The sequence below is a fragment of the Symphalangus syndactylus genome, chromosome X, assembly GCF_028878055.3.
Source record: "Symphalangus syndactylus isolate Jambi chromosome X, NHGRI_mSymSyn1-v2.1_pri, whole genome shotgun sequence".
Classification (NCBI taxonomy): Eukaryota; Metazoa; Chordata; class Mammalia; order Primates; family Hylobatidae; genus Symphalangus; species Symphalangus syndactylus.
In genome coordinates, this window is record NC_072447.2 from 15408414 (window position 1) to 15422500 (window position 14087).

At 48.4% G+C, this 14087-nt stretch overlaps 1 protein-coding gene across 1 annotated transcript in view; it reads left to right on the plus strand.

Annotated features, from left to right (window-relative positions):
- The first annotated feature begins 1408 nt into the window (after positions 1-1408).
- LOC129475916 (granulocyte-macrophage colony-stimulating factor receptor subunit alpha-like) overlaps positions 1409-14087 on the plus strand; it is a 40133-nt gene continuing 27454 nt past the window's right edge. Inside the window, exon 1 of the mRNA XM_063635155.1 lies at positions 1409-1459. Coding sequence (XP_063491225.1) covers positions 1450-1459 — 10 coding nt within the window. The 5' untranslated portion in view covers positions 1409-1449. The remainder of the gene's footprint in view (positions 1460-14087) is intronic.

Below are 14087 nucleotides of genomic sequence, written 5' to 3' on the forward strand. Positions count from 1 at the left end.
TGTGCAGCTGTCTTTAACCTTTGCTTTTGTTGCTATCCAGATGTCATTTTCCATTGCATGTGCATGAAGCCCTATGCTTTGTTTAGGCGCCAACTGTTTGTATCATAACACATCTCTAGTCTGCTTGGTTTTTTTTTTGTTTTTTTTTTTTGAGATGGAGTTTTGCTCTTGTTGCCCAGGCTGGAGTGCAATGGCACCATCTCGGCTCACTGCAACCTCCACCTCCTGGGTTCAAAAGATTCTCCTGCCTCAGCCTCCTGAGTAGCTGGGATTACAGGCACCCGCCACCACACCCGGCTAATTTTTGTTTTTTTTTTGTTTGTTTTTTTTTTAGTGAGCCACCACCCCTGGCCTGCTTGGTGTTTCTTATGATTTTGTAGACAGCACAAAAGGCATCTGTATTTGTGTGTGTGCAGGTGTGTGTGTGCATGTGTGTGTGCAGATGTGTGTGTAGTTGTGTGTATGCATATGTGCACTGTGTGCAGGTGTGTGGGGATGTGTGTGTGCAGGTCTGTGTGTGCAGACATGTATGTGTGTGCAGCTGTGTATGTACAGATGTGCGTGCAGGTGTGTGTTTGCAGACGTGTGTGCAGATGTGAATGTGTCATTGTGTATATGCACATGTGCACTGTGTGCAGGCGTGTGTGTGTACAGATATGTGTGCAGGTGTGTGTGTGCAGATGTGCTCGTGTACAGATATGTGTGTGTAGTTCTGTGTATGCCCATGTGCACTGTGTGCAGGTGTGTGGGGATGTGTGTGCACGTCTGTGTGTGCAGACATGCATGTGCGTGCAGGAGTGTGGGGATGTGTGTGTGTGCAGGTCTGTGTGTGCAGATGTGTGTGCAGACATGTATGTGTGTGCAGGACTGTGCCAATGTGCTTGTTTGTGCAGATGTATGTGCAGGTGTGTGTGCAGATGTGTGTGTAGCTCTGTGTACACACATGTGCCCTGTGTGCAGGTGTGTGGGGATGTGTGTGCACGTCTGTGTGTGCAGACATGCATGTGCGTGCAGGAGTGTGGGGATGTGTGTATGTGCAGGTCTGTGTGTGCAGATGTGTGTGCAGACATGCATGTGTGTGCAGGTGTGTGTGCAGATGTGTGTGTAGCTGTGTGTATGTCCATGCACACTGTGTGCAGGCGTGTGGGGATGTGTGCGTGTGCAGGTCTGTGTGTGCAGTTGTGTGTGCAGACATGCATGTGTGTGCAGGAGTGTGTGTGCAGATGTATGTGGGACTCACACTTGAGCTGTTCCACGGGCCAGTCTTTGGAGACGAGGTCAGGAGCCAATGAACTCACGGAGCAATTACAGGTTTCCCAATCCTATGAAATGAGGAAGCAGGGGAGGGAGGGACAGGGAGGGCGTGATGAGACAGAGGAGCTGTGAAGGGAGGTACCCAGAAGCCGGAGTCTCGGAGAGAAGAAAAGCAAGTGAAAGGAGAGGAAGCGGATGCCGTGGGGTAAGCTAAGTTCTTTCCTTCTGTGGCCTTTGAGCATATGGAGTCACCTGGGTACATGTTTCTGCTGTGTCTGTCGATCTAAATGAAAGAGACTGAACCGTAACATAAGATTTCAGATATTGACTGGAGCCGAGGTGGGGACAGCGGCCCGGAAAGCTGAGACCTAAGGAAACTTGGATATGAGTTGTATTCTGCCTTTGTTATATGCAGGTTTTTAAAGGCAAAATAAAATAAAATAAAATAAAAAGAGGCAGGTGTTGTTGGAGGACAGGGAGGGGGCTTCTGTGAAGCTGTTTGCTGGGAATTCTCATTGGTTTACAGAAAAAAACAATTGATTAAGGATGGGCTGTACATTGCTAAGCTACAGGGCGTTGGGATATACTATCTAGCATGGAATTATTACGTGAATTCATAGCTATCTGTGGCATCCAGAAGCTGCTTCGAGAGATGAACGCGGCCGGGCGTGGTAGCTCACGCCTGTAATCCCAGCACTTTGGGAGGCTGAGGCGGGCGGATCACCTGAGGTCAGGAGTTCGAGACCAGCCTGGCCAACATGGAGAAACCCCGTCTGTACTAAAAATACGAAAATTAGCCGGGCATGGTGGTGGTGCACACCTGTAATCCCAGCTGCTCGGGAGGCTGAGGCAGGAGAATCGTTTGAACCCGGGAGGCGGATGTTGCAGTGAGCTGAGATTGCACCACTGCATGCCAGCCTGGGTAACAAGAGCGAGACTCTGTCTCAAAAAAAAAAAAGAGAGAGATGAAAAGAGACGAACGTGGAACTGACAGGGGGAGGGGGTGTGACGATGTTACTGGTTACTAGAAAGGGGTCCTGATACAGACTGCAAGAAAGGGTTCTGCGATCTTGCGCAAAAAAGAATTGGAGGCAAGTTCACGTTGCAAACTGAAAGCAAGCTTATTAAGATAGCAAAGGGGGGGCCGGGCACGGTGGCTCATGCCTGTAATCCCAACACTTTTGGAGGCTGAGGCGGGCGGATCACCTGAGCTCAGCAGTTCGAGATCAGCTTGGCCAACCTGGCAAAACCACACCTTTATCAAAAATACAAAAAATTAGCTAGGCGTGGCAGTGTGTGCCTGTAGTCCCAGCTACTCCGGAAGCTGAGGCAGGAGAATCGCTTGAACCTGGGAGGCGGAGGTTGCAGTGAGCCCAGATCGCACCATTGCACTCCAGCCTGGGCAACAAGAGCAAAACTCTGCCCCCAAAAAAAGATAACTAAAAAAAAAAGTCACGGGGAGAGATGCTCGACTGCAAGGGTTTCTGATAAAGGATTCACCTTTGTCATGACTATCTTTTGCAATGATCAGTATTATATATATACATATATATATATATATATATATATATTTTTTTTTTTTTTTTTTTGAGACCATCTGGCTCTGTCACCCAGGCTAGAGGGCAGTGGTACAATCACAGCTTACTGCTGTCTTGAATTCCTGGGCTCAAGCAATCCTCCCATCTCTGCCTCCCGAGTAGCTGGGACAAAGGCAAATGCCACCATTCCTGGCAAATATTTGTATTTTGGTAGGGACGGGGGTTTCACTGTGTTTCCCAGGCTAGTCTTGAACTCCTAGACTCAATCTGTCTTCCTGCCTCAGCCTCCCAAAGTGGTGGGATGACAGGCGTGGGCCGCGGCGCCTGGCCCAATATTATCATCTTTAAAGCAAAACGGATTCTCACACTATGAAAGCTTTTGTTCTGAAGATATCAACACATCAGGAGGTTCCTGTGTCTGTTCGGTCCTGGGTCTATTTAGTAAACACTATTCATCTGTTCACACATCTTGTGTCGTGGAATGGCTGACCTCCAGGGAATGCCGCCCAGCCTGTCCCAGCTTCCTTGTCCGCAGCCCCTATTCAAGATGCAGTCCCTCTAAGCCGGGCACGGTGTAATCCCAGCAGTTTGGGAGGCTGAGGTGGGCGGATCACCTGAGGTCAGAAGTTCGAGACCAGCCTGGCCAACATGGTGAAACCCCGTCTCTACTAAAAATACCCAAAATTAGCTGGGTGTGGTGGCGGGCGCCTGTAATCCCAGCTACTTGGGAGGCTGAGGCAGGAGAATCGCATGAACCTGGGAGACCGAGGTTGCAGTGAGCTGAGATCACACCATTGCACTCCAGCCTGGGTGACACAGTGAGACTCCGTCTCAAAATAAATAAATAAATAAATAAATAAATAAATAAATAAATCATTTAAGGCTGGGCATGGTGGCACACGCCTGTAATCCCAATATTTTGGAAGGCTGAGTTGAGAGAGGATTCCTTGAGACCAGCCTGGGCAACATTGTAAGATCCCCCATCCCTCGTGTATAAAAAGAAGATTAAATTATTACAAATTTTAAAAAGACAGAAATGAAGCATCTTACTTACCACCCAGATTGGGGTACTAAGAATCTGGATTTGGACAGCTTGTTGGGTGTTTTATAGGTGTGCTAAATCAGATTTCACTCTTTTTATTGAGACAGAGTCTCACGCTATCACCCAGGCTGGAGTGCAGTGATGCCATCTCGGCTCACTGTGACCTCCACCTCCTGGGTTCAAGTGACTCTCCTGCCTCAGCCTCCTGAGTTGCTGGGATTACAGGTGCCCACCACCACACCCGGCTAATTTTTGTATTTTTAGTAGGGATGGTGTTTCACTATATTGGCCAGGCTGGTCTGGAACTCCTGACTTCAAATGATCCACACACCTTGGCCTCCCAAAGGGCTGGGATTACAGACATGAACCACCGCGCCTGGCTGGATTTCACTCCTTAAATTTTTGGTTTAAACTCAAGAAGGTCTTCTTGAGGGCTGAAAGCTCTTGGTCCCCTATAGGTTTGCTGTAAATGACAGACATGAGGCAGATTGATTAATAAGAGAAAAGATATGCACTTTTTTTTCTTTTTTCTTTTTTCTTTTTTTTTTTTGAGACAGAGTCTCGCTGTGTCACCCAGACTGGAGTGCAATGGCGCGATCTCGGCTCACTGCAACCTCCACCTTCCAGGTTCAACTGATTCTCTTGGCTCAGCCTCTCCAGTAGCTGGGATTACAGGCATGCGCTACCACGCCTGGCTAATTTTTGTATTTTTAGTAGAGACAGGGTTGTTGCATACTGGTCAGGCTGGTCTCAAACACCTGACCTCAGGTGATCTGCGTGCCTCGGCCTCCCAGTGTGCTAGGATTACAGGCGTGAACCACTGCACCCAGCCAGATTTACACATTTATATAATGTGTATACACAAGATTCTTCAGAATGAGGACTCCACCCCACAATGAGGTTCAGAAGCTTGTACACCATGTTGAGGCTACAGAAAGGATAGGGGATTGGACCCTGGTACAAAAAAAAACAAGGTAATAGGGTTGGGGGGAAAGAGGAATTCTATGGAGGAGCAATATATGATTTCTACTGAGGACTGAACTCTGATTTTTTTCTTTTTTCTTCTTTTTTCTTTTTTGAGATGGCATCTCACTCTGTCGCCCAGGCTGGAGTGCAATGGCGCAATCTCGACTCACTGCAACCTCCGCCTCCTGGGTTCAAGCAATTCTCCTGCCTCAGCCTCCTGAGTAGCTGGGACTACAGGCACCTGCCACCACGCCCGGCTAATTTTCTTTGTATTTTTAGTAGAGACAGGGTTTCACCATGTTGGCCAGACTGGTCTCGATCTCCTGACCTCATGATCCACCCACCTCGGCCTCCCAAAGTGCTGGGATTACAGGCATGAGCCACCGTGCCCGGCCCTTTTCTTTCCTTTTTTCCTTTTTTTTTTTTTTTTTTTTTTTGAGATGGACTCTCACTCTGTCACCCAGACTGGAGTGCAGTGTCACAATCTCAGCTCACCACAGCTTCCGCCTCCCAAGGTCAAGCAATTCTCCTGCCTCAGCCTCCCGAGTAGCTGAGATTACAGGCATGTACCACTACTGCCTGACTAATTTTTGTATTTTTAGTAGAGACAACATTTCACCATGTTGGCCAGGCTGGTCTCGAACTCCTGACCTCAAGTGATCCACACAGCTCAGCCTCCCAAAGTGCTGGGATTACAGGCGTGAGCTACCACACCGGGCCTCTGACTGTTTTTTATCTTGCCAAAATTCCTATCTAAGAGGTCTGGGAAGGAAAGCCCTACAAACCATAAATCCTCATCAAATGGGATTTATTTAACCCTATATATCATGACTTACTTTCCAACCTGACTCTGGCAAACATTACAAGACAAAGAGAAAAAAAAAACCAACATATTTTGCCCCAAAACATGTTTCTTAGCCGTATTTTTTCTTTTTCTTTTGAGACTGTCTCATTCTGTTTCCAAGGCTGGAGTGCAATGGTGCAATCTTGGCTCCCTGCAACCTCTGTCTTCTAGGTTCAAGCGATTCTCCTGCCTCCTCAGCCTTCCAAATAGCTGGGATAATATGCATGAGCCATCGTGCCCAGCTAATTGTATTTTTTTTTTTTTTAGTAGATATGGGGTTTCACCGTGATGGCCAGGCTGGTCTCGCACTCCTGACTTCAGGTGATTCACCTGCCTCAACCTCCCAAAGTGCTGGGATTACAGGCATGAGCCACCACTCCCAGCCTTCTTTGTCATCTTTTGGAATGACCCCCCAAAGCTGTCCTTTGTTGGAGAAAATTTGCATCTGTAAAGAATTTCTGCTGGGGGTGGTGGCTCACGCCTGTAATCCCAGCAGACAGAGGCTAGCGGACTACCTGAGGTCAGAAGTTCGAGACCAGCCTGGCCAACATGGTGAAAACCCATCTCTAGTAAAAACAAACAAAAAAAAATTTAGCTGGGCGTGGTGGCACGTGCCTGTAATCCCAGCTACTCGGGAGGCTGAGGCAGGAGAATCGCTTGAACCCAGGAAGCAGAGATTGCAGTGAGCTGAGACCATGACATCTTGTCAGAGTGAATCTATGTCTCAAAAAAAAAAAAAAAAAAAAAGAATCCATATTAACATAGCTGGACATAGCTGGATCTTTTTCTTCCAGACCCTCCCAATCCTTAAGAGATTCACTAAGATCTGAACAGAAAACATTTGTCAGCCTGGCGCGGTGACTCATGCCTGTAATCCCAGCACTTTGAGAGGCCAAGGTGGATGGATCACCTGAGGTCAGGAGTTCGAGACCAGCCTGACCAATATAAAGAAACCCCATCTCTACTAAAAATACAAAATTATCCAGGCACGGTGGCAGGTGCCTGTAGTCCCAGCTACTCGGGAGGCTGAGGCAGGAGAATTGCTTGAACCCGGGAGGCAGAGGTTGCAGTGAGCCAAGATCATGCCATTGCACTCCAGCCTTGGTGACAGAGCAAGATTCCGTCTCAAAAAAAAAAAAAATATATATATATATATATACACACACACACACATATATATATACATATATATACACACACATATACACACACATATATATACACATGTATATATACACACATATATATATACACACACATATATATACGTACACACACACATATATATTTTACAGAGTCCAACTCTTTTCATCCACACTAATTGAATTGGAACACAGATTAACATGTAAATAGTTCTCTTTGGAGAACTTAATATACTCGATACTTGGAGACATGCTTTTTACTTGTAAAATGGTCTGTTGAGGTGTGGTAAGAACTTGATAGGCAGGGCGCCGGGGGTCACGTCTCTATTCCCACCACGCTGGAGTGCAATGGCACCATCTCGGCTCACTGCAACCCCTGCTTCCCAGGTTCAAGCGATTCTCCTGCCTCAGTCTCCCAAGTAGCTGGGACTACAGGTGCCCACCACCATGCCCAGCTAATTTTTTTTTTTTTTGTATTTTTTTTTTTAGTAGAGATGGAGTTTCATTGTGTTAGCCAGGATGGTCTCGATCTCCTGACCTCGTGATCTGCCTGCCTCGGCCTCCCAAAGTGCTAGGATGACAGGCGTGAGCCACCGTGCCTGGCATGAAAGGGTTTTTCATTAAAAATCCTCGTTCTACCACGGAGCCCTGTGTTCGGTAAAAGATCATGATTTCCCTCACTCTCCATCATTCTTGCTTTGAATCTGAGAAGGAAGCTTAGCGGCGTCTATTTGAGAATCAGCCGAAAATTTCCAGAAAGGGGAAATAAAACTCATTCTGTAAACACAAAAAAGAAGAAGAGAAAGAAGTATAAGTATAAGCGGTATAGACAAAACGCAAAGATATTGCATAATTTTCCATGACTGCAAAACGTCCTGTAAACCAAAAAGGACGTATCTGAGACAGGTCTCAGTCCATTTAGTAAGTTCATTTTGCCGAGGTTAAGGACGCCTGCCCATGACGGAGCCTCAGGAAATCGCGATGACAGGTGCTCTGGATGCACAGGGCACAGTTTGCTTTCATACATTTTTTTTGGGGGGGGGGCTGGGGATCCAGTCTTGCTGTGTCACCCCGGCTGCAGTGCAATGGTGCGATCTCAGCTCACTCTCACTGCAACCTCTGCCTCCCGGGTTCAAGCGATTCTCCTGCCTCAGCCTCCCGAGTAGCTGGGATTACAGGCACCCAGCACCACACCTAGCTAATTTTTGTATTTTTAGTAGAGACGGGGTTTCACCATGTTCGTCAGGCTGGTCTCGAACTCCTGGCCTAAAGTGATCCACATGCCTCGGCCTCCCTAAGTGCTGGGATGACAGGTGTGAGCCACTGCGCCCAGCCTTTTTTTTTTTTTTTTGAGATCCAGTCTTGCTCTGTCACTCAGGCTGGAGTGCAATGGTGCGATCTTGGCTCACTCTCACTGCAACCTCCGCCTCCCAGGTTCAAGCAATTCTCCTGCCTCAGCCTCCTCAGTATCTGGGATTACAGGCGTGGGCGACCACACGCAGCTCAGTTTTTTTTTTTTTTAGAGAGAGTCTCGTTCTGTGGCCAAGGCTGCAGTTGCAGTGGCATGGTCTCAGCTCACTGCAACCTCTGTCACCCAAGTTCAAGCGATTCTCCTGCCTCAGCCTCCCGAGTAGCTGAGATTACAGGCACCTGCCACCTTGCCCGGCTAATTTTTGTATTTTTGGTAGAGACGGGTTTTCACCATATTGGTCAGGCAGGTCTTGAACTCCTGGCCTCAAGTGATCCACCGGCCTCGGCCTCCCAAAGTGCTGGGATGACAGGCATGAGCCACCGCGTCCGGCTGCTTTTATACGTTTTAGGGAGATATGAGACATCAATCAATACGTGTAAGATATGCATTGATGATGTCCGGTAAGTCCCTAAGTGAGAAAAGGTTTCATTTGTGTCCTTGATCAGTCTTCCACAGAATACACAGTTTAGTCTGGCTCAGTAAATCTGCATTTTGTTTTTTTTTTTTCTTGAGACAGAGTCTCGCTCTGTCGCCCAGGCTAGAGTGCAGTCGCGTGATCTCAGCTCACTGCAACCTCTGCCTCCCGGGTTCAAGCGATTCTCCTGCCTCAGCCTCCCGAGTAGCTGGGACTACAGGCACCCGCCACCACATCTAGCTAATTTTTTTGTATTTTTAGTAGAGATGGGGTTTCACTGTGCTAGCCAGGATGGTCTCGATCTCCTGACCTCGTGATCTGGCCGTCACGGCCTCCCAAAGTGCTGGGATTACAGGCGTGAGCCACCGTGCCCGGCCCTAAATCTGCATTTTTACATTAACAATAGGGCAGAGGAGCCAGGCGTGGTGGCTCACCTCTGTAATTCCAGCTCTTCGGGAGTCTGAGTCAGGTGGATCACCTGAGGTCAGGAGTTCGAGACCAGCCTGGCCAACATGGTGGAACCCCGTCTCTACTGAAAATACAAAAATTAGCCAGGTGTGGTGTGGTGGCGGGTGCCTGTAATCCCAGCTACTCAGGAGGCTGAGGCAGGAGAATTGCTTGAATCTCGCAGGCGGAGGTTGCAGTGAGCCGAGATCACACCACTGCACTCCAGCCTGGGCAACAAAGTGAAACTCCTTTTAAAAAAATTTTTAAAAAAAAGGTAGGAGAGAGGAAAAAATCAGACTTTGAATTCTGTTTGTCCTTTGTCTCCAAGGATTTCCTTGTGGCCAAATTGTGAGGGAGATATGTAGTCCTTTTTTGTTTTGTTTTGTTTTTTGAGATGGAGTCTCCCTCTGTCACCCAGGCTGGAGTGCAGTGGCACGATCTCGGCTCACTGCAACCTCTGCCTCCTGGGTTCAAGCGATTCTCCTGCCTCAGCCTCCTGAGTAGCTGGGATTACAGGCACGCACTACGATGCCCAGCTAATTTTTGTATTTTTAGCAGAGAAAGGGTTTCTCCACATCGGCCAGGCTGGTCTCAAACTCCTGGCTTCAAGTGATCCACCAGCGTCGGCCTCCCAAAGTGCTGGGATTATAGGCATGAGCCACGGTGCCCGGCCCCAGTATGTAATTTTTAAAATCTTTGTAGTACCTTATTTACGAATAAAATGGGAGGCGGGATTGCCTGAGACAGTCTCCACTATGACCTTTTCCTTGCCCTCGTGATTTTGGGGTCCTGAGATTTATTTACCTTTCACAGTTTACAGCGGGAAAATCCGTGGAGACAGCAGATCTGAGAAGCAGCGATGCTTGCGTAGAACCCTGTACATGCTTCCTTTGGCCTGTCAGTAATGTGGTTGGGGATTTTTTTTTTTTTTCAAGTGAAGTCTAAAGAACTGAAATGTTTTGCTCCGTAATGATGAACGAGGATAGAAGTGAGAACTCAGGGCAGAAGAATCTGAATGAGGAACTGTCTGACCTATGACAAATTTAACATGTCACGTTCCCTCTGAGACAGTGCACATCCTCCTGAAGCAGCGTGACAAGGTACATCCTCCTGAAAGGTCTCCAGGCAGAAGAGACGCATGAACCTGTCAAGAAAAAGAGCCGGCCGGGCGCGGTGGCTCACGCCTGTAATCCCAGCACTGTGGTAGGCTGAGGCGGGGGGATCATGAGGTCAGGAGTTCGAGACCAGCCTGGCCAACATGGTGAAACCCCGTCTCTGCTAAAAATACAAAAATAAGCTGGGTGTAGTGGCGGGTGCCTCTAGTCCCAGCTACTCAGGAGGCCGAGGCAGGAGGATCGCTTGAACCCAGGAGGCGGAGGTTGCAGTGAGCCAAGATCGTGCCACTGCACTCCAGCCTGGGCAACAGAGTGAGACAGTCCGTCTCAAAACAAAACAAAACAAAAAACAACAACAAAACAAACAAAACAAAACAAAAAAACAGCCAAACACTGCAAAATATTTAAAGAGGTTTATTGTGAGCCAAATATGAGTGAACAAGACCCAGCGAAAATAGTCTAAAGAGATCCTGAGAACACATATCCAAGCTGGTTGAGCGGCAGCTTGGTTTTATATGTTTTTGTTTATTTATTTGTTTGTTTACTTATTTTACTTTATTTTATTTATTTATTTATTTATTTATTTATTTATTTTGAGACGAAGCCTCGCTCAGTCTGTTACACTGGACTGCAGGGGTGTGATCTCAGCTCACTGCAACCTCTGTCTCCTGGATTCAAGCGATTCTCCTGCCTCAGCCTCCCGAGTAGCTGGGACTACAGGCGCCCACCATCATGCCCAGCTAATTTTTGTATTCTTTTTTTTTTTTTTTTTTTTTGAGATGGAGTCTCGCTCTGTCGCCCAGGCTGGAGTGCAGTGGCGTGATCTCGGCTGACTGCAACCTCCACCTCCCGGGTTCACGCCATTCTCCTGCCTCAGCCTCCCGAGTAGCTGGGACTACAGGCACCCACCACCACGCCCGGCTAATTTTTTGTATTTTTAGTAGAGACAGGTTTTCACCATATTGTCCAGGCTGGTCTTGAACTCCTGTCCTCAAGTGATCTGCCCGCCTGAGCCTCTCAAAGTGCTGGGATTACAGGCGTGAGCCTCCACGCCCAGGCAAGAGACAGTTTTGCAGGACCATTTCAAAATATGTCAAATAAATATATTTTGGGGTGAAATGTATTTTGGAGTGGCATATACTGATTTCCCACAGTCTTATCTGGGGAGGCATATTTTGGCCTTCTAGAAAGCTCACACAGTAGCAGACAGGTGTGGTGGGTCACGCCTGCAATCCCAGCTACTTGGGAGGCTGAGGCAGGAGGATCACTTGAACCCGGGAGGTGGAGGTTGCAGTCAGACGAGATCGCGCCACTGCACTCCAGCCTGGTGACAGAGTGAGGCTCCATCTGTAAATCAATAAATCGATCAATCAATCAATCTTACACAGTATCTGAGAAGACAGGGAAAGGAGGTGAAGAAATGACAGAGAAAGCTTAGAAGTCGCTTGTTATAACCCCTTCCTGCCCCATCTCATGTTTCCTTTAAAGCACCAACCAAAGGTGCTTTTGTTACAGGAAAGGGGTTCGGATCTAGTCCCCAAGAGAGGGGGTTCGTGGATTTCACGCAAGAAAGAATTCAGGGCGGCCAGGCGCGGTGGCTCACGCCTGTAATCCCAGCACTCTGGGAGAGGCAGAGGCAGGTGGATCACGAGGTCAGGAGTTCAAGACCAGCCTGGCCCATGTGGTGAAACCCCGTCTTTACTAAAAATACAAAAATTAGCCAGGTGTGGTGACGCACGCCTGTAGTCCCAGCTACTTGGGAGGCTGAGGCATGAGAATGGCATGAACACGGGAGGCAATACTTGCAGTGAGAGGAGACCGTGCCACTGCACTCCAGCCTGGGCAACAGAGCCAGTCCATCTCAAAAAAAAAAAAAAAATTTCAGGGTGAGTCGGCAGTGCAAAGCCAAAGCAAGTTTATTACAAAAGTAACATAGTGAAAGAATAGCTACTCCAGAGGCTGGGTGCAGTGGCTCATGCTTATAATCCCAGCACTTTGGAAGGTCGAGGTGGGCAGATCACCTGAGGTCAGGAGTTCGAGACCAGCCTGGCCAACATGGTGAAACCCCATCTCTACTAAAAATACAAAAATTAGCCAGGCACGGTGGTGCATGCCTGTAGTCCCAGCTACTCTGACGCTGAGGCAGTAGAATTGCTTCAACTTGGAAGACGGAGGTTGCAGTGAGCTGAGATGGCGCCACTGCACTCCAGCCTGGGCAACAGAATGAGACTCAGTCTCAAAAAAAAAAAAAAAAAAAAAAAAAAAAAAAAAAAAATTCAGGGCGAGCAAGTTTATTATGAAGGTAAAATAGTGAAGGACTAGCTACTCCAGAGGCCAGGCACAGTGGCTCATGCCTATAATCCCAGCACTTTGGGAGCCCGAAGCAGGTGGGTCACTTGAGGTCAGAAGTTCGAGACCAGCCTGGCCAACATGGTGAAACCCCATCTCTACTAAAAATACAAAAATTAGCCAGGTGTGGCAGTGGGCACCTGTAGTCCCAGCTACTCGGAGGCTGAGGCAGTAGAATCGCTTGAACCTAGGAGACAGAGGTTGCAGTGAGCCGAGATGGTGCCACCGTACTCCAGCCTGGGTGACAGAGTGAGATTCTGTCTCCAAAAAATAAATAAGTTAACCAAGAGGGCTGGACACGCAGTGGCTCACACCTGTCATCCCATCACTTTGAGAGGCGGAGGCAGGAGGATCACTTGAGATCAGGAGTTTGAGACCAGCCTGGCCAACATGGTGAAACCCCGTCTCTACTAAAAATACAAAAATTAGCCAGGCATGGTGGTGGGCGCCTGTAATCCCAGCTACTCAGGAGGCTGAGGCAGGAGGATCGCTTGAACCTGGGAGGTGGAAGTTGCAGTGAGCTGAGATCGTGCCATTGCACTCCAGACTGGGAGACAGAGCAAGACCATCTCTAAAATAACTACAATAATAAATAATAATAGTAATAATAAGTAGTGCAAGAGAAGTACACAAATCTTCCAAACATTTAGTGACTCAGCAGAGGGGGCCAGTCTCACAGAACAGGACTTCTACACCTGTTACCACCACGTGGGGAGTTGTATGTGTTGTATCTGAATCTCAAGGTCAGGCCCACCCAGACAGAACATGCATCTCTAGGGTGCCACAGGAGAGTCTGTCCAGTGCCCAGAAACACCTGCAAGACCCAGAAGCAGGCTCCAAGAAGCGGGGTGCCGCATTCCAGTGGGGTAAGCGGCCACATCCCTATGTCCTGTGGGCTACAGATGAGCAGGGGGGCGGGGGCAGGAGAAGAAGAAACAGGTGTGGCCTACATGCTTTTACTTCCCCTTAGCAAGCGAGGTTCCTCTTGCAGCGGAACGGTCTGGGACACACAATCTTTTTTTTTTTTTTTTTTTTTTTTGAGTTGCAGTCTTGCTCTGTCACCCAGGCTGGAGGGAAGTGGTGCGATCTCGGCTCACTGCAACCTCCTGCCTCCCAGGTTCCAGGTTCCAGCGATTCTCCTGCCTCAGCCTCCCGGGTAGCTGGGATTACAGGTGCCTGCCACCACGCCTGGCTAATTTTTGTATTTTTAGTAGAGACGGGGTTTCACCGTGTTAGCCAGGATGGTCCTGAACTCCTGACCTCAAGCGATCCACCTGCCTTGGCCTCCCAAAGTGCTAGGATTACAGGCATGAGCCACTGCACCCGGCCGAGACACACAATCTTTCAGAGAGGAGGTTTGGAGCAGGAACCTCAGGTTGGCCAGATGGTTCCCACCAGGTGCAGACGCTTGAACTAAACATCCACAAAGGCCCGGTGCAGTGGCTCACGCCTGTAATCCCAGCACTTTGAGAAGCTGAGGCGGGCAGATCACCTGAGGTCAGGT